Source organism: Macrobrachium nipponense, chromosome 18, assembly GCF_015104395.2.
Source record: "Macrobrachium nipponense isolate FS-2020 chromosome 18, ASM1510439v2, whole genome shotgun sequence".
Lineage (NCBI taxonomy): Eukaryota > Metazoa > Arthropoda > Malacostraca > Decapoda > Palaemonidae > Macrobrachium > Macrobrachium nipponense.
This window is the reverse complement of record NC_087211.1, coordinates 53,803,773-53,829,862: the sequence shown is the minus strand read 5'-3', so window position 1 is coordinate 53,829,862 and position 26,090 is coordinate 53,803,773. Positions and strand designations below refer to the sequence as shown.

At 41.3% G+C, this 26,090-nt stretch overlaps 1 protein-coding gene across 1 annotated transcript; it reads left to right on the top strand.

Moving 5' to 3' along the window:
- Positions 1-21,624: 21,624 nt before the first annotated feature.
- On the top strand, positions 21,625-22,566 carry LOC135196588 (uncharacterized). The gene has a single exon (XM_064223429.1). The coding sequence runs from the start codon at positions 21,625-21,627 to the stop codon at positions 22,564-22,566; it is 942 nt and encodes a 313-aa protein (XP_064079499.1).
- Positions 22,567-26,090: the final 3,524 nt, after the last annotated feature.

Genomic DNA, 26,090 nt, shown 5'->3' with positions numbered 1-26,090 from the left:
AACCTTCGTTACATTCTGGTGTGGGTGCTGAAATCCAATTTGAGTTCACATTAGATATTTGAGGTCAATTTCATAACATAATTATTTGAATACACTTTCGATTCACATAATCCTCTTATTTTATAAAGTGATGAGATTATGAACGGCAAATCTAACGACCTATAAACATAACTTCATTAAAGCAATTATGAAAGCCATTGACAGGGTATGATACAGAAGGGTTGGGGAAAAATGAATAGACATCCCTATGTATAAAGGAACAGATCTACCATGCGGTGTATCACTCAAAATTTCTTTATTCAAGCTGTCTCACCAGAGATGGAAATTTCTCTGTACAGTAATAATGAACTCGAGTCATCCGAATAATAAAACACCTTATTAACCATCCAGGTGATCTTTACATCGGTGGTAGAAATGGTTGCACACAGATGAATTCAATGCTTATATATGATGAGGGAGAGAGAGACTGAACTATGCTTGGGGTTTATTGTCGGTCAATTTCGGTGGTATTTCTAAACAATATTTCCAAGAAAGAGATAGAGGGACTGTGTGAGGTGAGGAAGCAGAAGCAAAATTTTTGGTAGATGGAAGCGGCTCATTCGAAACGAAGTACCCCCCACCCTCCCCCGGCCGTATAGGATTGGGACTGATATGAGAAAATTATCTTCCTTTCAAAGATGTGAAGTTTAGAAATAAATATTTTAATTAACACAAAATAATATTCAGTAAATAAATTATTTTGTTTTTATATAATTTGTGGTAAGATAAATAAATATTTATATAACGTTTTGTTATCTTGATAACTCTTGAGATTTAATGTGTCAGGTGGTATAATTATATGAAAAGAACCATAATAATATTCTTTATTTCAGCAACCTTTGGAAGGATAGCCATAGGCTGTCCCTGATAAATTTATTATATGCTTAAGTAGTATCCTCCACCTATTAGTATTACTCTCATCAATATCGGTGATCTCGTATGTACCAGTGAAATTACCAGGCTTTTGGATCTATAAAATGTGTCAGGTACAGCCTATTATGATCATGATATCTGATCCTTGGTGGTTCATATATATATATTATATATACTATATATATATTATATATAATATATATATAGATATATATATATATAATATCTATATATATATATATATATATATATATATATATATATAAATATACTTCCTCATCCATTCTTTCACCAGCCTCTACTATAAGTCCCAAGTGTTTGAACTAGTCTACTCTTTGTTTCTTTTAATTCCATCCATCCCTTTAAAACATGATTCTCAGTTTTGTCTCTTTTATAATTGTTTGATTTTTTACTGTCTAGCATTAGCGAATGAGGTGGTAGATTGTCACATAACAGAATATAAACAAATTCAGCCCAAGATGGCGAGACACTGTATGCCGGGACTGTAGTTAGTTGGAAAATAAAATGCATAAAATGAAGATGTGCGTTTTTGTTATTCCAACTCACGAAGGTAGAAAGAATGTAGAAGTTGAATTAATGAAGAATATCAAACTAACACTTAATCGCTTTTAAAGGTCATGTATGAGTCCAGTGTATGCGCCAAAAGTGAGCAAACAGTGAGAAAAGTTTTCTTAGGCAAGAACTTTAGAAGTCGAACGACCTCAAGAGTGCAGTGACAACTACGAGGGTGCCATGACGCAGTGAGATATACAAAATGGCGGGCCAAAACAGAAAGGCAAAAAGTCACGAGATTGAATGATTTCCATCAGGGAAACATAACTAGAGCCGTGCTCAAACAGAAAAGATGGTGGATATTATGTATAGACCCAGGATATGCTGAATAAGATCAAGCACCAATACAAAATGTATTTTCAGGCGTAATTTTCATAAAACGGTAAGGGGCCCCTATTGGGAAACCGGGGATTTTGGGATAGGGGGAAACAAAGATGACGACAATTAACAATAGGAAATCCACTGAATGGTTGTGTGGCTGACCCACTACTCTGCAGGGTAACATTGCTTTTTTAACAATCATTTTTGGAACATCTGTTATGACTTGTACATTCTGACATAACTGGCCTAGTCTACTTCTTATGTATATGTATATAAACTTAACTTTTCATAGAAACCGAGGACGTCTATTTATTTTGGCTGAGTTCGTAGTTCGAACATATGGGCTGTTAGCTTAAGTGGACGTTTGGACATGATGAGCAGCCCTGTCTCCCACTTGCTAACAAGAACACTACTTAGAAGCTAACCCCCTACACTACATACGAGGGGCTACAATAGGATATTGCTTGCCTACCTAAGAAACACTACCCGTTATTGACACGCTGTTTTAACATCCGTTGTTACTTGTATGTTCGGACGTGACTGGTCCCGGTCACTTCTTATGCATATGTAAACACAATTAATAATTCCTAGAATGCCCGGGTTACTGTTATGGCCGAGTTCATAGTTCAAACACGTGGGCTATTAGAGTAAGAGAATGTTCGGATATGGTGACCGGCCCTGTCCTCCTCTTGCCAATAAGAACACTTACTGCTATATATTACCTACTCGGTTTTACCCTTAACCAAGGAACATTTACCTTATCCTACATATACACCAATTATTAACTTACCTTCTTATTGGGAGGCATTAAATTCATGCTCGGCCCTAGCATCCCCTTAGAAAAAAGTAAACGTTATTCAAAATCGGAATTATCGGAGACTTCAGGAAACTTGATTCTTCTTCTCTTTTGGGAACGAGAGAAGAATGAGCCACTCTGAATAGATGTGTATTCCGATAATGTCTTGCGTTACACCGCCATTGAAAACTGTCCCCTTGTTTTACAAGACCGACGGTGCCTTCTTTGCACTGGTCACAAGAACCGCTAAAGTCACCGAGAAGGCCACTGTTCATTAAAAACACCAGCAATGACCTTTCGTCATTGCATAAAATTGCCAGATCGAGTATTGTCACCGGATTGGCGGCGGCAAATTGCTTGTGTGGTATGCGAGGTGGACGATGCGGACGTTGACATCCTGACAAACTGGGAAAGACTGAGGTAGAACGTTAGGTCGCAAGGTCGCTGACAGGGTTGGGGCATGGTTGGGCAGGGTCGGGTCACGGAACTACTTACCTTGGCGGAGGGATTATGGGCCTGGCACAAAGTGTTAAGCGGCCATGGGTTTCATCTGCTAGGTAATCGGCGGACGAATACAAGCAAGATGGCGGCCGTTTGTTTTGGCGCCAGTTTCGAAAATATGTGTAGTAATATAAAACCTGGCAAAAAGTGTTAAGCGGCCTGGCCAACTAAACTGTAAACTACCCAAAGGATGCAATGAAAGGAAGAGGAGTCTTCAGTCTACAAAACAAGCTTCAGAAGAGATTCAGGAAAGAAAATGGAAACTCAAACATGTTACAGAAGAGACAATATGGCACAAGAGGTTCCAAGGAATAAGAAGATAAAAGAGTTGTCTGCTATGCTTGTACCCAACCTGGACAGATAGCAAGATCTACATAGGCCAAAATTTGAAGAAGAGATGAGGGAGAAAGAAAATTACAAGACTAGGAAGACCAAGAAAGAGATGGAGAGACTGTGTGAGGAAAGCAAAAGCTCAGCACAAAGTTGGATGGAAGCAGATCATCAAGAATGAAGAGCCACATATAAACGTGATTGAGCTGGGGAGATTATTTGTCTATAATAGTCATAGGGTTTAGAAACATATTTGTGAATAAACTCAAATTACAATCCGTTACTGAATGACTGTGGATTTGCAATTTGTGATTAAATCATTGGATATTTATATGACGTTTTGTTATCTTGGTAGTGGATGAGATTTAATGTGTTTGGGTATTGTATTCAGAGCTAATCAGTTGTATATCACTTACAGTATAATAGATTTTTATGCTTAAATTTGAAAGGATTGTTGTAGTAGGACCACTGAGAAAGTGGAGGTCCTGGTCATTGACTGTCCAGATCAAATGCTGGAACTTGATCTCTGCTGTTATTCAGCAGTTCTATTGCCTTGGTTGACGTTGCTGTCACTGAGTGTACTGTGTTTATAAAAAGAACTCTATGCAGGGAGGAATGTTGTTAAAGTGTCTGTGGTATGAGATTACGGCACTGATCACATTCAATGTCCATTTGCCTTTATATATTTATCCACCGGGAAATATGACTCTATAAAGATGCTCTAATCAGTTTACTCTAGCTTGTATTGTCTTATCGCGTTTCTACTTCTTAGGGTGAGCTGCTGAAGCCCCTTTTCAGTACACAAATTATGAGTGCCTTATAACCTACCAACTTTTTCTCTCTCTCGATCTCGATCACACACAGACAAAGCGGCGATGTCCTCCGTTCAATATACAGTGTAAAGTGTGGATCCCAGTGTATCATACTTACAAGTTTTTTTTTTTTTTTTTTTTTATGTTTAATAAGCATGAAATTGATTCCGTGGTTTTCTTGTCTTAGAAGGTATTAATTATTGCCTGTGGTGATTTCATACAAATTAAATTTCATAGGTTGAATTTTATGAGAAAACATTTATTAACACAATTTACTGAATAATTTTGAGGTTATACAACTTGTAAGTGAATAAGTAATTATGTGTATATCTTTTTGTTATTGTGATAAATCTTGAGATTTAATGTCAGAATATCCAGGACTGCAGCAAATTTCGAATTTGCCAAGCCACACCTATAGGCTGTTTTTGATTTGCCTATTTGTTATTCACGCAATCATTTGTTTGTATATAAACTTTCAATAGCTTATTAAAGTGCATTGGTACTTCATATATCAAAACACAGAAGTATTTATACAGTGATTAGTATAAAAGTGTCTATGGTGTGAGATTACCAGCAGTTATTGTTTAAGCCTGATTGTGATAATCGGCCCAGTAACTTTTGCTTTCTCATCATATAAATGTGTTTTTGTTATTCCGACACACGAAGGTAGGATGCAGAAGTTGAATTAATGAAGAATATCACACCAACACACTACTTTAAAAGGTTATGGGCCCGGTATTCGCCAAACCAAACTTCAGAAGAGATTCAAGGAGATGAAACCCAAGCACCAATTACAGAAAAGAAGATATGGAGCAAGAGGTACCAAAATATTAGAAGACAAAAGATTTAATTGTCTGCTATGCTTGTAGCAAGCCTGGACATTATAGCAAGGTCGACACTGTCCAAATTTGAAGAAAGAACAGAAAGGAAGATATAGAAGGCAAACAAAATAAAAGAAACAAGGAGAAATTAACAAGGAAGAAAGCACAATACGACAGTGATGAAAACAGTTAAAGTGAATCTGAAGAAGAGGAACAGTTGCCAAAACCAGAATGAGTGCAAATTAAAGGTTATAGACGAGTAAAATGGTAGTTAAAGTTTGACAACGTCTTCAAGGGTTGCATTAAAGAGAGAGAGAGAGAGAGAGAGAGCAAAATTGGTGGAGGGATAAATGGGAGTGGTGTGATGGTTGGCGGGCGTAAGCGTATGGGTATTGTCTGTTGTGGCGATCGCCGAACAAGTCAGTGGCAAGAGTCTGTTATGGAGAGTCGTGATAGTTAGTCATAGAGTTGGTTATGGCAGCTGTCTTATCCATTGATGGTCAATTGATATTGTGTGGTTTGACTGATTTTGATATTGTTAGGTTGTTGTGCATGTCTGGTTGTGGTGAAGTTGAAGAGGTTGGTTGTACTGGTTGTGCATTTTGGTGTCTGTGAGTTGGTGGTTGGGGACAATGTTGGTGTTGGTGGTTTGTTGTGCTGGGTTCAATTTGTTGTATGGTTGTCTGTTGTTTCCAGCTGTTGGTGTTCGTCTGCGCAGTGATTTGTCGTGTTGTTAGGCTATTGTATGGTTGTAGTACTTGATTCGTTAGTTTGTGTTGTGATATTCGGCGGTGGTTGTGTCTCGACTAGCCTAGCCTATATCCAGCGAACAGCACAGCGCCTAGCCCTGAGTATCTCGAATCTGGTGATTACATGAATGTGAGCGTTTTGTTTGTTTTCCTTGCTGGATCAACTGTCCTGCACTTAAAAGTAACATAATGGGGTAGGAGTGGCTGTCGGAAAATTTGTAAGCCGGCACAATTAAAGTAACTGCTTATATAGCTTTGTTTCCGCCACAAGGTAATTGTTGCTGTAATTGAAAATAAAAGTAATAAGACAGATAAAGTTAATGCAATTGTGAGCAAGTTATTGGTGAAAGAGGAAAATTCCAAATTAATGTGGAACTTGGATTTTGGTGTTATTGATCACATGACACCTCATAAAGAATGACTTGTTAATTTTGACAGTAGCATCATAGTTAACTTAAAATGGGGCTATGGAAAGGAGTCTTAATTCAGTCCTGGGTAGATGAAAGTGATTATGAAAAGGGAAGACCAGTATGCATATGGAGATAGAGGTGCAGGGCGGAAGAAGACCAGGAAGACCAAGAAAGAGATGGAGAGACTGTGAGGAAAGCAGAAGCTCGGCGCAAAGGTAGATGAAAGAGGCTCATCGAGATTGAATACCCGTATATTAATGAGACGCAACTTGGGAGACTACTTACCTCTAATAGTCATGGAGTTTAGAAATAAATTTTTTAATAAACACAAAACACTATCCATTACCGAATGAGAATGTGTATTTATATAGTTTATGATTAAATAATTGAATATTTATATAACGTTTTGTTACCTTGATACTGGATGAGATTTAATGTGTTTGGGTATTGTAATAAGCAGTGCTAAAATGCGTTACCTTTGTGTAACCAGTTGGTTAGCAAACTTTGGAAGGACTATTCTAGCTGGACCTTGGAGGTCCCGGTCAGAGACTGTCCTGATAAAAGCAGGAAAATAATCTCTGCTGTTATTCCATAGTTCCATTATCTTTGTTAATTTTACTGGTACTTAATATTGTACATTTTTATAAAAAGAACTCTCAATTTATGCAGGGAGGAATGTTGTTCAAGTGTCTTTGGTATGAGATTACCAGCACAGATCATATTCAATCTCCATTTGCCTTTATATTTATCCACCGGGAAATATGACTAAAAGATTCCCTTATCGTGGCTTGCAATCAATCTACCAACTCTCTCGATCTTGATAACACACAGACAAATGCGGCGATGTCTTCCGTTCATTGTACAGAGCACTATGGATCCTAGTATGTCATACCCTCGAGTTCTTTTATATTTGAGAAGCATAAATTTGATTCCTTTGTCTTCTTGTCTTAGAAGGTATTGGATATTGCCTCTGGTGATTTCATACAAATTAAATTTCATAGGTGTGGATTTTAAGAGAAAAAATTTTATAAACGAAATACTATTAATTCCTGAATAATTTTGAGTTTATACAACTTGCGATGAAATAAGTAATTGTGTATAACTTTTTGTTATTATAATAAGTCTTGGGATTTAACGTCAGAATATCCAGGACTGCAACAAATTTCAGTGGTAACGTGTAGACATTTATCAAGCCACATCTGTAGGCCGTCTGATTTGCCTACTTATTATTCATGTAATCATTTCTTTGTATATAAACTTTCAATAGCTTATTAAAGTGCATTGGTACTTAATATACCAAAACTCAGAAATATTTATACAGCGATGATTATTATATAAGTAGGTATCTATGTATAAGATTACCAGCACTTATCGTTTAAGCCCAATCTCCTTTTGCCTTTGTATTTATCCTGGTAATCGGCCCAGCAACTTTTGCTTTCTCATCAGCCTGTCCTACACACTTCAGAAAAATGAATGTGTTTTTGTTATTCCGACTCGCGAAGGTAGAATGTAGAAGTTGAATTAATGAAGAATATCACTCTAACACACTTCTTCTTCTTCTTCTTCTTCTTCCCAGCTTGTTCCCATTTTTATATGGGGTCGCCGTTTCGGATGAGCCGTTTCCATCTATTTCTATCTTGTGCTTCTGCCTCATCAATTCCCTTCTCATGTAAGTCTCCTCTCACACAGTCCTTCCATCTCTTTCTTGGTCTCCCTCTTTTTCTTCTTCCTTGCACCTCCACCCCCATAGTATGTCTCCCAGCGTGGTCCTCATCTCTCCTCAACAGGTGTCCATACCATCTCAGCCTCCCCTCCTGCACTTTCTTTGATACTTCCACCACCTTAGTTGACCCCCTTATGTAGTCATTTCTGATCCTATCCACTCTTGTTACCCCAGACATCCACCTAAGCATTCTCATTTCTGCCACATCCATCTTCTTCTGCTCTGCTTTTCTCATGCTTGCTGTTTCCGTACCATACAGCATTGCTGTTCTTACCACCGTCTTGTGAAATTTTCCTTTTAACCTAAGCGGCACTCTTTTGTCACAAAGAACTCCCGAGGCCGCTCTCCAGTTGTTCCAGCCTGCCTGTACCCGATGTTTTACTTCTTCTTCCATACTTCCTCCAGCGTTAACAAAAGATCCCAAATACTTAAACTTATCAACTCTCCTTATTTGCTCTCCACCAAGCTGAATACTTTCTCTATCATCCCCCTCAGTGGTGGTACACATATATTCTGTCTTGGATCTACTTATTCTCATTCCTCTGTCCTCCAGTACTTGTCGCCATCTTTCCAATTTCACTTCCAGATCTTCCCTGCTCTCTGCACACAGAACAATATCATCAGCATACAATATGTTCCATGGTACTGTCTCCCTTACTTCCTCTATTATAACATCCATCACTATGTTAAAGATAAATGGGCTCAGAGCCGACCCCTGGTGTAATCCTACTCTCACCTCAAAACCTTCTGTCTCCCCAACACTGCTCCTCACTCTGGTAAATACATTCCGGTACATCTCTTGTATCAATCGCACATACTTCTCTGGCACCATCTTCTCCCTCAGGCTCCTCCATACCTCTTGTCTCGGGACTCGGTCATAAGCCTTTTCAAGGTCAATGAATACCATATGTAGGTCCCTTTGTCTTTCCCCGAATTTCTCCATTATTTGCCTCAGACAAAATATACCATCTGTTGTTCCCCTTCCCTTCATAAATCCCATCTGCTCTTTACCTATTTGTACTTCTCTCAGTCTAGCATCTATCATCCTTTCCAGTATCTTCAAAGTGTGGGACATCAATTTAATGCCCCTATAATTACCACACTCTTGGACATCGCCTTTCCCTTTAAAAATTGGGATCAATATACTCCCACGCCACTCATTTGGCATCTTTTCCTGTTCAAGGATCTTTATCATAAGATCGTACAGTATATCCACTCCTTCATCTCCTAATGCTTTCCATGCCTCCACCGGGATCATGTCTGGTCCGGTTGCCTTCCCATTCTTCATCTTCTTCAGTGCATTTAGTACCTCTTGCCTAGAAAACCTCATTACCATGCCAATGTTCACTTGCCCATCCTCTCTTATTAGTCTATTATTTTCTTCATTTAACAACTGTTCGAAATATTCTTTCCATCTCTTCACAATGTCTTCCTCCTTTCTAAGCACTACACCCTCTTGATCCTTTATTTGTTTGATATGAGTTATATCTTTGGTGCTCTTATTTCTAGCCTTTGATAGCTTGATCATCTTCTTTAATCCTTCCTTTGTCCCCAGCTCATTATACACATCATCATACGACTTTGCTTTAGCTTGGGCTACCACCTTTTCACCACCTTGTTTTTCTCTCTGTACCTATTTCTGTCTTCCACTGACTGTGACTCTTCCCATCTTTTCTTTGCCCCCTTCTTATCTTTTACTACTTTCTCAATGTCTTCATCCCACCACCAACTCTCCTTTTCTTCCCATATGATACCAGATGTCTCTCCTAGCAGCTCCTTTCCATGCCTTCTTATTTCTGCTGCATTTCGTGCCCACCATTCTTGAACATCTTCAATCCCTATATCAATATCCTCCAAAACCCTCCTCTTAAACTCTCTCTTCTTATCCCCTTCCTTCTGTAATTCGTACCATTTAATTTTCCTTATCCCTTTAGATTTGGTTTTTCTTTCCCTTTTCAACTTCAGGTCCATACATAGCAGCCTGTGTTGGGGGGCTACATGGTCGCCTGGAATAACTTTGCAGTTCTTGACCTCCACCAGATTTATCCTTTTATACAAGAAATAGTCTATCTGGGAGAATCTTTCCCCACTCCTATATGTTATTAGGTGTTCCCTTTTCTTCTCAAAGAATGTGTTTACTATTGCCATGTCGAATGACACAGCAAAGTCCACTACACTCTCTCCTTCTGGGTTTCTCTCCCCAATTCCATGGCCCCCATGCACCCGCCCAATCGCCTCATTTTCACTTCCGACATGGCCATTCAAATCTGCCCCAACTATCACCCTCTCATGCTCTTCCAGTTCTTGCATTATTCCATCCATGTCTCTCCAGAAATTTCCCTTCTCTTCTGTGCAACCAACTTGTGGTGCATATGCGCTTATAATATTCAGAATCTCTCCTCCATAACATATCTTCAATCTGATGATACGGTCATTCTTTCTATGCAATTTTATTACTGAGTTCTTTAGTTCACTAGACAGTACTATGCCAACTCCATTTCTACCTTGTTTATTTGCTCCACTATAATATAGCTTATATCCATCTCCCAACTCTTTCGCTTTATTTCCTTTCCACTGTGTTTCTTGCACACACACGACATCTACTTTCTTTTCTCTTTTATTCTCATCAAGTCATCCAATTCTCTACCTCTCCCAGTCATGGACCCCACATTTAGCTGACATACTCTGAACCCAATGTGAGCTCGCTTCTTTAGCTGCACCCGCTCCTGATGCAGTAGCCCTCGCCTTACCACAGAGTTAGGGCGATGTCTCTGTGCGTCGTTTACGGAGTACGCCCTAGCAATACCTCTTTCCATATTTCGGCTCATTCCATTTTTGGTTTTGGCACAGATTTTTACAGCCAGATGCCCTTCCTGACACCAACCCTCCCTATTTATCCGGGCTTGGGACCGGCACCCATAAGGACTTGGTTGCCCCCCCAGGTGGCTAGGTTATCACTCTAACACACAACTACTTTAAAAGGTTATGGGCCCGGTATGTGCCAAACCAAACTTCAGAAGAGATCCAAGAAGATGAAACTCGAGCACAAATTACGGAAGAGAAGCTATGGAGCAAGAGGTACCAAAACATAAGAAGACAAAAGATTTAATTTTCTGCTATGCTTGTAGCTATAGCCTGGACATATAGCAAGATCGAAACTGTCCAAAATTTGAAGAAAGAGATAAGGAAGAAAAATATAATATAAAAGATAGAAGACGAACAAACTAGAAGAAGCAAGACGAGATTATCAGGGAAGAAAGCACAATATGACAGTGATGAAAACAGTGAAAGTGAATCTGAGGAAGAGGAGCTAGTTGCCAAATCTAGAATGAGTGTAAATTAAAGGTAATTGTTGCTGTAATTGAAAATGAAAGTAGAAAGACTGATAAAGTTATTAATGCAATTGTGAGCAAGTCATCGGTGAAAGAGGAAAGTTCTAAACCAATATGGAACTTGGATTTTGGTGTTATTAATCACATGACACCTCATAAAGAATAACTTGTTAATTTTGACAGTAGCATCATAGATAACGTAAAGTGGGGCGATGGAAAGGAGTCTTAATTCAGTCCTAGGGAGATGAAAGTGATTATGAAAACGGAAGACCAGTATGCATATGCAGATGGAGGTGCAGGGCGGAAGAAGACCAGGAAGACCAAGAAAGAGATGGAGAGACTGTGAGGAAAACAGAAGCTCGGCGCAAAGGTAGATGGAAGAGGCTCATCGAGATTGAATACCCGTATATTAACGGGACGCAACTTGGGAGATTACTTACCTCTAATAGTCACAGAGTTTAGAAATAAATTTGTGAATAAACAAAATACTATCCATTACTGAATGAGATTTTGTATCTATAATTTGTGATTAAATAATTGAATATTTATATAACGTCTTGTTATCTTGATACTGGATGAGATTTAATGTGTTAGGGTATTGCATTCCGAAATTACCCATTGAGTTATATCTGGACTTGTGCGAGGACTGTTCAAGCGGTCCGTCGAGATGAGATGTCACTGGTAATTGATTATCTACTTAAAAAGAATGCTCAATTTATACAGGGAGGGATATTGTTCAAGTTTTAGATTACTGGCGCTGATCATTTAGTTTTAATCTCCACTTGCCTTAATACATTTATCCACCGGGAAATATGACCCTATAAAGATGCTCTAATCAGTTTACTCTCCAGCTCATATTGTCTCATCACGTTTCTACCAACTCTTTCTCTCTCTCGATCTCTATCACACACAGACAAATGGGGCGATATCTTCCGTTTAATGTACAGAATGAAGTGTGGATCCCAGTGTGTCATAGCTACGAGTTTTTTTTATACATTTAATTAGGAAGAAATTGATTTGTAGTGTCTTTTGTCTTCAGTGGCGTACTAAATGGGGGGTGGTCCGCCCCGGGTGACAGCTTGATGGGGAGTGTCTTAAAGGCTCATATCCAATTCCTCTGTTTGATGTTTCCAATGATGTTGCATGATTTATACATTGGCGGAAAGCCCGCTGAACACTCTTTCGAATGTTTGTAAGAACAACGCGACTGTAGGAACGTGTACAATAAATTTGGAGATAAAGCGTTGTCCTTACAACAGTATGAGGAGAACGATGTGCAAAGTTACATCAGCAAAAGAAAACGTGCGTTTCTGAATGATGGGGATACTTAGAAGTAATAGTTGTAAGCTGTTACATAATTTTACAACATGACTTTGAAATGATATTAAGGTGTTCTAGGACGATAGTTTGAGGTATATTTTTGTTTGAACTGTCAAGATTGCCGATGGAAAAATAGGGGCGTATATAGCCTACTTAACAGTGACAGTAGTGGGAGGTAATGTTGGGATAATGGTTTAGACTGCATTTTTGTTTGAAATTATATTAAATTATTTTAGTAGTATAATCTAAGGTATATTTTTGTTTGAACTACCAAATTAACCAGTGAAAATGTTAAAATAGGCAGTTATAACCATGTTAGTTTAAAGGATACAAGATATTTGGCAGTTATGAGCATTTTTTAGAGGATTTTTGCATTTTCACGGTAGGTTCTGAAACCTATTCCTGTGTAAAAATGGTGGAGCGCTGTAATCTCATAACATAGATACTTTAATACTATTCCTCACTGTATAAATAGTTCTATGCTTTGATATATTAAGTACCAATCCTGGATATTCTGACGTTAAATCTCAAGATTTATCACAATAACAAAAAGTTATACACATAGGTAATTACTCATTTAATTGCAAGTAGTATATATATACTTGAAATTATTAAGTAATTGATAGTATTTTGTGTTTATAGAATTATTTTTCCTAAAATCCATACCTATGAAATTTTTTTGTATGAAATCACCAATACCTTCTAAGACAAGCAGAGGCGTTCCTAGAGTATTTGGCACCTGGGGCGGGTTATTCCAGGCTAATATTCCTTTGCACCCCCCTCACCACACCAGCCAAATAACTTGAGAATTTTGATAAGGAATGAATATATATTTCTGCCTGCATGTTGTATATAGAATTTCCCTTACCTGTAGTAGTCAGTACACTTCCACCTGCCTCTTTGTTCACACGCTCACAACTGGTGACCCGGTTTGGATGGTGACCCAAGCGGTTTTGGCTAAGCCATTAAAGGACTAACTACTGCTGCTCACCTTCAGAGATTTTTAGCGGACTCACACGGTATCTCAGTTTAGATCTCTGAAAGGTCCTGCTGCGGAAAGCCAATGCCTTAACAGACTCAAAACGGCATACCTTCCCCAGGTGTGTTCAGGCATTCCTCAAATGGTTTGGCCTGCCATTTACGACTCCCGTTGACCGTTTCTGTGAGAGTGGACAATGGAAGCAGACAGTTCTGCTGTCAGGTTGCCCTCTTTTACAGCAGACGACCCACCTGCCTGGTTCTACCGAGCAGAGGGGTAATTCTGACTCGCGGAACTCTCGGACGAGGTGCTGCAGGCTGACCTTGTCATATCAGCCCTTCCAGGAGACGTATACAAACAAATAACCTCCTGGCTGAACGCACAGACAAACCCACTCACACACGCCAAACTCAAGACGAAACTCGTGAGAACCTACGCCACTCCTATCGCTAAAAGAGCTGCCCGCGCCCTCGACCTCGTCACAAACCCAATGCAAGATGCCGACCCTGAGGATGCCTGGGACATGGTGATGGGCCTCGCTTCATCTGCCTTGGTCGCGAAATATTCCTTCTGTAAACTCGCCCCAGATGTCCGAGGGCAGATAACCGACTCCTATACCCTCCCCAATGATGAGCTCGTGGAGAAAGCAGAAAAACTAACCATGTCGACCAAGGCTGCAAAGCTTGCCACCCACCCCCATCTGCCATATGCCCAGCAGCAGAGAAAGAAGTAGAAGGAGAGGACCCGACGCAGGAGATCAGTGCCGTGACCCAGAAGACCTCCCACCAGCAGCTGGGCGAGAACTCCTGGTGCTACTCACCACACGCTGTAGGATACTATGTCTGTGACGCAATATGCAGCTGAAGGATGCTGGTGGACACTGGGGCAATACATTCCATATTCCTGCCGCCAGGACAAGACTGCAGCCGCGGCCCAGACAGCCCAACTGCCCTTGTTGCTGCCAACAGGACCCCCATCCGCTCCTACGGCACGAAGTCCCTTGAAATCCCCATCCTGGGGCGCAACTACGTCTGGTCCTTCACCATTGCAAACTTTAGGGTTCCTCTCCTGGGGGTGGACTTCCTGGTGCATTACGGCCTCCTAGTGGACGTGGGCTGCAAGTGCCTCCTCAACACAGGGACATGCCGTTCTCCACCACTTGCAGGGGGCCCAGGCATTCCCACAATTTGCACCATCGCCCCCCGCAAATATGGTAACCTCCTGCAGGAGTTCTCCAAAGTCTTCAAGCCGGAACTTCGTCAGGTAGCCATGGCTCTTCCCAAACACGGAATATTCCACCACATCACCACCACGGGCCACCCCGACACATGCAAAGTTCCGATGACTCCATCCAGGCCGCCTTCAGGATGCAAAAAAGGCGTCCTCAGAAATGGAGCTAATGGGGATCTGCCGGAAAGCATCAAGCCCTTGGGCCTCTCCCCTCGACATGGTGCAGAAACCTGACGGCACCTGGAGGACTTGACCGGGGCCCTCGAGGAGCAAAAATCTTCACAACACAAAAATGGATCTCTTTAAAATCTTATTTCCAGGTTCCGGTACATCCTGAGGACGTTCCCAAGACTGCAATCATCACGCCGTTCGGCTCCTACGTCTTCCATTACTCCACCATCCGCCTGAGAAACACAGGGGCCACCTTCCAGCGCCTGATGGACAGCATCCTGGGGACCTGCCTTTCTGCGTCTGCTACGTCAACGATATTTTTATTTTTTCAAGGTCCCTAGAGGAGCATCTACATCATGTCCGAGCAGTCCTGAAACGCCTGCAGGAAAACTGGTTGGTCGTCCAATTTGACAAGTGCACCTTCGGCGCCAAGAGGGTGGACTTCCTCGAACACGAAATCTCTGCAGCAGGAGTGCGCCCCATAGCTTCGAAGGTGGAGACAGTGCAGAAGTTCCCGACCCCAACAACTGTCAAGGCCCTGCAAGAATTCATCAGAATGGTGAATTACTACCACCGGTTTATCTCTGGTGCCGCCTGAACCATGTCCCCTTTAACACAGGTCCTGAAGGGCAAACCAAAGAACCTGATGTGGGAAGCAGAGCAGCTTCAGGCCGTCTGCAACACGAAGATGGCCCTCGCCAAAGCCATCACCTTGTCCCACCAGGACCTCACCACGCCCTTACGCCTCACCACTGACGCCAGCAACGTCGCTTGCAGGGCCATCCTTGAGCAAATGGTCCAGGGTGTCCCCCCTGCTCACCTTCTTCAGTAGAAAACTGTCGCCCTCTGAGACAAGGTACAGCACGTTTGACCGCGAGCTCCTGGCAGTGCGCCATTTCTGTTACCTCCTCGAGGGTGCTCCCTTCACCATCAGGACAGATCATGGTCCTTTGGTTCACGCCTTCACCAAGGCGGGCGATGCCTGGTCAGCAAGACAACAGAGACCTGGCAGCCATCACTGAATTCGGCTGCACCATCCACTATGTCACAGGCGTGAAGAACCCCGTGGCTGACGCCCTCTCGACGAAAGAGATCAATGCTGTCCACCTCGGGATTGATTACGAAGACCTCGGCCGGGAACAGGCCACCGACCCGGAGACTGCCGCATACTGCACAGCCCTCACCTCCCTCATGTGGTTGGACGTGCCCTTCAGATCCTCAGGGATGACGCTCCTCTGCGACACCAGCACTGGCTGCCCCTGCCCGCTGATCCCAGCCTCCCGCAGGAGGGCCATATTCGACGTCATACACGGACTCTTGCACCCCTCGGGCCGGATGACGATGTGCCTCCTGACAGTGAAGTTTGTCTGGCATGGAATTCAGAAGGACTCGAGAGAGTGGGCCAGGAACTGCATGCCTTGCCAGTCAAGCAAAATAAGCCAGCACACAGAATCGGGCATGGGGGAGTTCCCTCAGCCGAAACAAAGGTTTGGCCACATTCACGTAGACGTCGTTGGTCCCCTAACCCCGTTCGAAGGCGCCAGATACCTCCTGACGATAATTGACCATTCCACCAGGTGGCCAGAGGCAACGGCGATGTCGGATGCAACCACCAAAGCATGCGCCGAAGCCCTTCTCTCCAGCTGGATCAGCCGATTTGGAGTGCCAGATGATATCACGATGGACCGCGGACCTGTCTTCCTGTTGAAGCAGTGGATCTCCCTGGCCCACGTGATGGGGACATTGCTCCACGCTACCGCCGCCTACAACCCATGGCTAACGGAATGATGGAAAGAGTCCACTGATCACTAAAGGCATCCCTAATGGTGCGCTGCACCGGTGAGGACTGGAAAAATCAACTACCATGGGTCCTCCTCGGCCTCTGGACCGCCCCTCAGGCGAACAGCGAGGCATCACCAGCACAGAAGGTTTACGGAGCACCATTGGCAGTCCCAGGCGAGTTCTTCCCAACCAACGGCGATGACGCAGACGTCTCCATCGCCAGGCTTCAGGTGACCACCAGAAAGTTCCCGCCCTGCCTCAAGACCTTCTCCGATAGAGCCAAACACTTCCTTCCGAAGGCCCTATCGTCCTTCAAACAAGTCTTCATCAGGGAAGACTCCTGTGCCCGCCGCTGAGGAGGCCCTACCGAGGCCCCATCAGCGTTCTGCAACACACCGACAAAGCATACTCATCTCCATAAATAGTTGCGAGGATTGGATTACTATAGACAGACTGAAACCTGCCTTCCTGATAGATGAAGACTACGCCGATGCAGATCCTGTAGGGCGCCACACGCCGCCGCCCCAACACAGATCAACACCAGTAATCACCAAACCGCCCAGACGTGGCCACGGCCGCCCTCGGAAGACGGTTGAACCCCCGAGGATTACCCCAGGGGAGGCATCCCATCTCCGAACCCCACCGAGGACTCCAAGGTTGAGGATCTACAGTCGCGTTCTTCTTACATCCATTCGAAAGAGCATTCATTGGGCTTTCTGCTAATGCATAAATCATGCAACATCATACTCTGTATACTTTTATATTTATAATTATATGTCTCCAAAGAAACACGAATCGGCTGTCGCCGACCCATTTTTACTCTTTCACGGGTCGGACACCACATTTCCGCCCGCATGTTGTATATATGAATTTCCCTTCCCTGTAATAAAGTCAGTACACTGCCTGCCTCTTTCTTCAAACCCTCACACTGTAAAGCACTGGGCGCACATTTTATGTATAGTGATATTTTCCTGTGTAGTAAGATGATTTTGAAATATTTATGAACTATACATGAACATATTTTCTTTTTGTGATAGAGATTGAGTTGGTAGATTGTAAGGCATGTTTAGAGCATCTTTAGAGTCATATTTCCTGGTGGATGAATATATTGGCAAATGGAGATTGAATCTGAATAATTAGTGCTGGTAATTTAAAACCACAAACACTTAATTGAACAATATTCCTCCCAGCAGAGTTCTTTTTATAAATATGCAGTATTAAGGACCAGCAATATTAACCGTAATGGACGGATACCCTCACATTAGTAGCAATAACAGGTTTTGGGTGGTGGACGGATTCACTCATAATGTGTGTTGTAAATTTATTTGTACATATCCATTTTCTAACCTTTAACGAAGTCACTGCTAAGAGCTACAAAATAACTATACCCCATTTTCTTTAGTATAAGCTCTGCAGAAATTATATTATATTTTGAATAATCTGATTAATATTACTTAGCATTTAAAATATTTGATAGATAGATTTAATAAATAGATTTAACTGTCCCTTCAAATTAGTTAAGAAATTATTTAATTGATTTAGGGAGTGACAAGAACCATTGACCTGACATAGGCCTTTTTTCGGGGGGTAGCAATAGGCCGAGCGCAGGTTTTTGGGGCCTTGTTCAAACAGACAGGATGGAAGACGGACGACAACTTGTTTTGTAAACTTCGTCTTGAGTTTAATTTACGTAGTGTAGGGTTTTAGAAATTAATAACCCTTAAGATAATTGGTTTTTATGATCTCCTTTCCTGTTTGTACCTATCCTAAACCATATCCTATCCGAATCCTTATCTGTAACCAAAATTTGAAACGGCCATTCACACTGATCTGCTGTCGGAAAATTCGGTAAGTAAAGTAACATTTCATGTCAACGTACCAATTTATTTCCACGAATATAATTAGAGGTCGCTGGGTTTGCTGATTAAATATATAGGATTTGTTTTTTAGTTTAGGAGTGAATTAAGGTTGTGTGTCCAAACTGGGCCAACTTAAAAAGGTAGGTCAACATACCAATTTTCCACAAAGGCTAGGCCGCCATGATTGGACAGCTGATTTGAGCCAACGGTCATTCGTTAGGAAGCGGTTTGTTCTTTTAATGTTTAACTTACTTATTTAACTTAACTTACTTATTTAAGACGTAATGCACCATTTTCTTTACCTTAACTGAATTTTGAGCCCTGTTACGTAGTTAGGCTATGGTAATATTGGAGTTTGTGAGAATTAATTAGGCATAGACTTAGATTGAACAATTTTACAGGGGTTTATATAATTACATGGGCGTAGTGGAAAATTTAGTCAATTAGATCTGTCTGTTTACTTAGCATTACTATTTGGGATTAGTTTACCTTAATTTTACTTTAACCGGGTCGAAACTTAATTGAAATCTGGGACCAAACTGAACTGCCCTGGGAATTTTATGGCCTTGGTTTAATTTATTCGTAGTCCTTATTAGATTAACTGCATTTACCTAAATTACTATTACCTGAATTTAACTAGCCTACTTTAACTTACAAAGCAATTATTAATCCTTTGGATTTTCTGACACAAGTCTGAAAACACCTTAGGCGCACGGAAGAATTGTGTGCTTAACAGCTGGTTACATACAATTTACTGTATTACTAGAGAACACTCAATCGAAGGAATTACCCTCGTAATTTTGTAGAGTACATTCCTTCAATCTTCCCACTGAGTGAAACAAATTTCCCACAAAGGAAGATTGGCATCCCCAGCAGGATGTTTTAAGGCCGTTGTTGTTGTCCTGGGATTTTTTGCTTTGTTACCTTTTAAACTCATAAACTGTCTGCGACACAATTAGCATATTCCCTCCAACTTTATGAGGAAACCTGCAAGGATCTATGCACAAGCGCTGCTGACATAATTCAAAGGGCAAGTGATGTTAAGTCCTTGACCTTGGAGGCATATCGTCTTAGGCTAGAGTCTCAAATAAAGAAGTATGAAGAACTCAACTTTAAGTACTTAGTTCAACTTGGAGAAGAAGGGTTCTCTGAGCAAGACCCTGATAGAATACAGTTTACTGCAAAGCGGCGTCATGCCAACCAAGTCATCATGCAAAGCACTGAAGTTTTTGAGAAACTAAAAATCATTTGCATGGAAGCCAAACCCCAGAGTATTGCAAGAGTTTAGGCCATTGCATAAGGTTAAGTTGCCGTCTTTATCACTACCAGAATTTGAAGGGATAGATGGAGAATGGCCCCCCTTTTGGGATGTTTTCGAGTCTAATGTTCACTCTCGTCCAGACTTGAGAGCTGTTGACAAATTTAATTACCTGAAGGGATGTTTGAAGGGTGAAGCTCTAGCTCTGATTAAAAATATCCTTGTCACGAATGAAAACTATTTAGACGCCATTGACATGTTGAAGAAAACTTATGCTGATCCAGAGAAAATAACCTCATCTCTAATTTGTCAACTAGCAGGCCTGCCTAAGCCTTCTGCAGATCTGGATTCACTATGTGGCTTCTGGGCTAAACTTGAACAATATGTTAGAGGCATAGAAAGAAACAAACTCAATTCGAATCACTGTACCTGGATACTTGGTCCTTTAGTTTTCCAAAAACTACCTGGCAAGGTGAAAGAACAAATCCAAAACAAGTGTGGACGGGACTACCCCTCACTCCTAGATATTAGAGAGGGGCTAAGAAAGATAATCTTGACCTTGTCCTCTTTGGATTTTGAACCCAGGGTTAAGAATAGGGATTATTCCCATAGAAAACCCAAGCCTAACCAAAGTTCTAATAGACCAGAATCAGACCAAAACTCAGGTTAGTTCTTACACTCCCAAGAAACACGATGTCATGAATCTGAGTATTTCTGTCACTTCGGGTCAGCCTAATAAGACACCTAGAACTCAAAGTTGTGTATTCTGTGATAGACCAGAACATAAACCTACCAGTGTGGCAATTACAAGACCACGCATGAACGCATTTCAAGGCTTACCACACAAAATTGTTGCGTGAAATGCACTTCACCTAACCATAAGACAACAGATTGTCTTGTGATTCTGGGGAGCAACGCACCTTCATCACACAAGAGGCAGTGGAAGAGTGTAAACTTGAACGAGACAATCCTGTCCAACTGAGTATCAGTGGGTTCTGGGATACCAAAGAACCTTGAGAATATAGTACGGTCACTGTACCTGTCAGGGTAAATGATGACAGCCTTGTAACTTTAAAGGCTATTGTCGTACCTAAACTACCTCAGAGCGCTAGGCTTCGTGGACTCTGTAAGATAGTCTCTGAACTGAAGAGCAGGAATGTCACCTTAGCTGACCCTAACTTGTCAAGTAGTCAGATTGACCAGGTGAAACTGCTTGTTGGCATAGATCACTACTTTGACTTCATCCATTCTCCACAAGCAAACGGAGTGAACCTGATTGAGTCCTCCTTAGGATATCTGGTCGCTGGTAAACTGCCTAGTAATGACATCCCTATCAGTACTCATTCTGTAACTGTAATGAGACTGGCAGCTGATGAACCTTCCAAAGCTGCTCTAGAGATACCACTTGAGATGTCTGATAGCAAATTTGCTGAAGACCCCATCCAACAGCTTTGGACCTTAGAATCAGTCGGAATTGTTGATCAAGATATGTCACCTGAGGATAAATTTGTACTGGAAGAATTCAAGAATTCCATCAATATGGTTGAAGGACGATAATAAAATGAGGTATCTCTCCCCTGGAAAGTCGATAAGGAACAACTCCCTACCAACTTAGCACTCTTTATGACCATATCATCAAAGAACAACTGTCTCTCGGCTTCATTGAAGCAGTACCAGAAGAAGACCTCAAGTTCACCAATGTCCATTATTTACCCCATTTACCTGTGATTAAGGATTCAACTACGATGCCCATTTGTATTGTATTTGATGCAAGTGCCCGAATGGACGAGCAGGCCCCTAGTCTGAATGATTGCTTATACTCTGGCCCATCCTTGACTAGTCATCTAACTGACTTGTTGCTGAAATTCCGTCTCGACCCATTTGCGGTATCGGCAGACATCAGCAAAGCCTTCTTACGGGTAGGTCTCCAACCTAGGGATCGTGATTATACACGTTTCATTTGGCTAAAAGATCTTAACAATGAAAAGGACCTTCAAGCCTATAGGTTTAGATCAGTTCTCTTTGGAGCCACCTGCTCGCCTTTTCTACTCCAGTCGACCTTGCAACATCACTTTGAAACCTACCCTAATTCACCTGAAGTTAGTTTCCTCATGACCAAATTTTATGTGGACAGCTTAATTGGTTCCTTGCCTACAACAGTCAGCCTCTACAGCCTTTACAAGGTTGCAAAGGAAGTTCTGTCAGATGCCGGAATGCCTTTAAGAGAATTGATCAGTAATGATCCAACCTTCAACGAAATGGTAAAACAAGAAGGTGATGAAACAACAGAAGGCTCAGATCTTGTCAAAGTTCTAGGACTTCATTGGAACTACAAGACGGACCACTTAAGCATAAAACCCCCTACCTTTGAGAACGCTCCGCTTACCAAACGGCTACTTTTGAGCAACCTTTCAAAAGTATTTGACCCTCTAGGATTGTTTGCTCCCATAGTTGTACGAGCCAAAGTTCTTATGCAAAAGGTCTGGAAACTATCTAAAAGGTGGGATGATGTTTTGCCACCAGAACTTCAAGAAGAGTGGTCGAAGATCAAGAAAGACCTTGGGAACATATCTTACCAGGAATTCCCACACTCCACAGCCAACAGAGGGACTAACTACTCTCTTTACATATTCTGTGATGCTAGTGAAAGGGCCTATGGGGCTGCAGCCTATTTGATGGACCAATAGGAAGGTGCAAACCTGGTTTTCTCCAAAGCAAGAGTCACCCCTCTTAAAAAGAAGAGCGTACCACAACTTGAGCTGACTGCCAACTATAGTGCGGTCAAAATAGCCGACTACCTCAGAACAGTTTTCACTACCGATGGTGTCAAGATTACTGACACTGTCATATGGTCTGACAGTAAAGTTGCCCTACACTGGATTCAGAACAACAAATCTAAAAACATCTATGTCTGCAACAAGGTGAATGAGATAAGTCAGGTCACTGAAGTGAGATACCTCTATGTACCTGGTGAAGAAAACCCAGCAGACCTTGTCTCTAGAGGAATTTCCATACGGCAGTTTACGAAAAGTCAAATTTGGTTCCATGGCCCAAGTTGGCTCCCGAACCCAGAGATGTGGTCTGAGCAGACAGAAGTATCTGCATGCCACCCACCTGAAACACCTGAAGAAGTTTTAACTACAGTTGTCAGTGAAGAAGCTACTTGTACCACAGAGATCCATAGGTTCGCTTCCCTTCCTAAACTTATAAATGTCACTAAGTTAGTAATTAAGTTCACTAGGCTCCTTAAACGTACCATTGGGAATCGTAAAACTAAGAACTCGGGACCCGTAAACTCTGAAAATGTCAAAGTACTGAACTCAGAAGCATTACAAATTCTTATTGGCTTCACACAGAGTCAGTATTTCCCAGAGGAGATGTCATACCTTAACAAGAATTCCCACAAAATTCCAACCAGAGTCAAATGCCTAGGCTTGTTCCTGGATGAGAGTGGACTTTTGTGATGCACTGGGAGACTACAAAATGCTGACCACCTTCCATATAGCAGTAAATTTCCTCTGCTTTTACCTCCAAATTCTCCTTTGACTAGACTTATAGTCATTCAAGCACATGAAAATGTTCTTCATGCAGGCGTTCAAGACACAATTTGCAAGGTGAGAGAAGAATACTGGATACCAAGACTGAGACAGTGTGTCAAGATGTGAAAACGAAGTGTCACTTATGTAAGCGTCTGGAAGGACCTGCCGTGCGCAGGCCTCCGCCACCTCTGCCAGCTTGCAGAGTGAACAGTCTCCGGCCGTTTGAGGTGCAATCCAGCCACTAAAGAAATGGACAAGGTTTACATAGTCGTGTTCACTTGTACCTCAACACGAGCTTGTTACCTGGAAGTGGTAAAAGACTTAATCAGCACTGCTTTTCTCAACTCCTTCAGGCGATTCACTGCTCGAAGATCTTGCCCTCATCGAATGATTTCTGACAACGCCACTAACTTCAAAACTGGCTCTTCCTTGATTCAGTCTTTGTATGATGACACTGACGTATAGTCCACACTGACTAGGGAAAATTGTAAATGGACATTCATCACACCTAGGGCACCCCATCAAGGAGGCTTCTATGAGAGGATGGTTGGCAGTGTCAAATCGGCACTAAAGAAAGCTATATTCAAGAAGAGGATTAATTCTGATGAACTGAATACCATTGTCACTGAGATAGAGCATCGTATTAACAATAGACAACTTACATATGTGGATGCTACATCTCAAGATACCATCGATGCCCTTACCCCTTCTCACCTGTTGTATGGCTACCGGTTAAACTTGTTATCCACTACCATAGAGCGGGACTATCTGAATGACCCAGATTTTGAGCTTGACCACAAACAATGTAATGAGAGATTCAAGTTTGTATCTCAGGTAATACATGCATTCCAAGAACAGTGGGAGAAGGAATACTTGCAGTCCCTAAGAGATAGACACTATTTCAATGGGGAGCCAACCCAACCGTTCTAAACTAAGATTAAAGTAGGAGATGTGGTTTTAGTACATAATGACACCCCTCGTTGCATGTGGAAATTGGCAAGGGTCATTCAGCTGATGCCCAGCTCTGATAGACTGGTCAGAGTTGTGAAGCTACAGACTGGCAATGGAGAGACAACTAGGTCAGTTGACAAACTTTACCCGCTGGAGGTCTCTAAGCCAGAGGATGTGTATACTGTAGATGTGACGGAGCAAAATTTAGGAGACAGTCAAAATTCTGAAGGCTATCAAGCAGAAGAAGAGAGACTGAAGAGAAGAGATGCCACCAGCTCGAGGCGATTCTTACAGCAGTTGATTAATGATGAAGCTGTTTAACCTAACACAAACCTGTGTTTTGTGTTATCTCCCCCCGGGAGGATGTTGTAAATTTATTTGTACATATCCATTTTCTAACTATACTCCATTTTCTTTAGTATAAGCTCTGCAGAAATTATAATATTATATTTTGAATAATCTGATTAATTTTACTTAGCATTTAAAATATTTGATAGATAGACTTAATAAATAGATTTAACTGTCCCATAAAATTAGTTAAGAAATTATTTAATTGATTTAGGGAGTGATAAGAACCATTGACCTTACATTGGGGCCTTGTTCAAACAGACAGCATGGAAGACGGACGACAACTTGTTTTGTAAACTTCGTCTTGAGTTTAATTTACGTAGAGTAGGGTTTTAGAAATTAATAACCCTTAAGATAATTGGTTTGTATGATCTCCTTTCCTGTTTGTACCTATCCTAACCCATATCCTATCCGAATCCTTATCTGCAACCAAAATTTGAAACAGCCATTCACACTGATCTGCTGTCGGAAAATTCGGTAAGTAAAATAACATTTCATGTCAATGTACCAATTTATTTCCACAAATATAATTAGAGGTCGCTGGGTTTGCTGATTAAATATATAGGATTTGTTTTTTAGTTTAGGAGTGAATTAAGGTGTGTGTGTCCAAACTGGGCTAACTTAAAAAGGTAGGTCAACATACCAATTTTCCACAAAGGCTAGGCCGCCATGATTGGACAGCTGATTTGAGCCAACGGTCATTCGTTAGGAAGCAGTTTCTTCTTTTAATGTTTAACTTACTTATGTAAATTAACTTGCTTATTTAACTTAACTTACTTATTTAAGACATAATGCACCGTTTTCTTTACCTTGACTAAATTTTGAGCCCTGTTACGTAGTTAGGCTATTGTAATATTGGAGTTTGCGAGAATTAATTAGGCATAGAGTTAGATTGAACAATTTTACAGGGGTTTATATAATTTCATAGATTGAACAATTTTACAGAGGTTTATATAATTACATGGGCATAGTAGAAAATTTAGTCAATTAGGTCTGTCTGTTTACTTAGCATTACTATTTGGGATTAGTTTACCTTAATTTTACTTTAACTGGGTCAAAACTTAATTGAATTCTGGGACCAAACAGAACTGCCTTGGGAATTTTATGGCCTTGGTTTAGTTTATTCATAGTCCTTATTAGATTAACTGCATTTACCTAAATTCTTACGTGAATTTAACTAGCCTATTTAAACTTACAAAGCAATTATTAATCCTTTGGATTTTCTGACACAAGCCTGAAAACATTAGGTGCACAGAAGAATTGTGTGCTTAACAGCTGGTTACATACAATTTACTGTATTACTGGAGAACACTCAGTGGAAGGAATTACCCTCGTAATTTTGTAGTATATCCCTTCAATCTTCCCACTGAGTG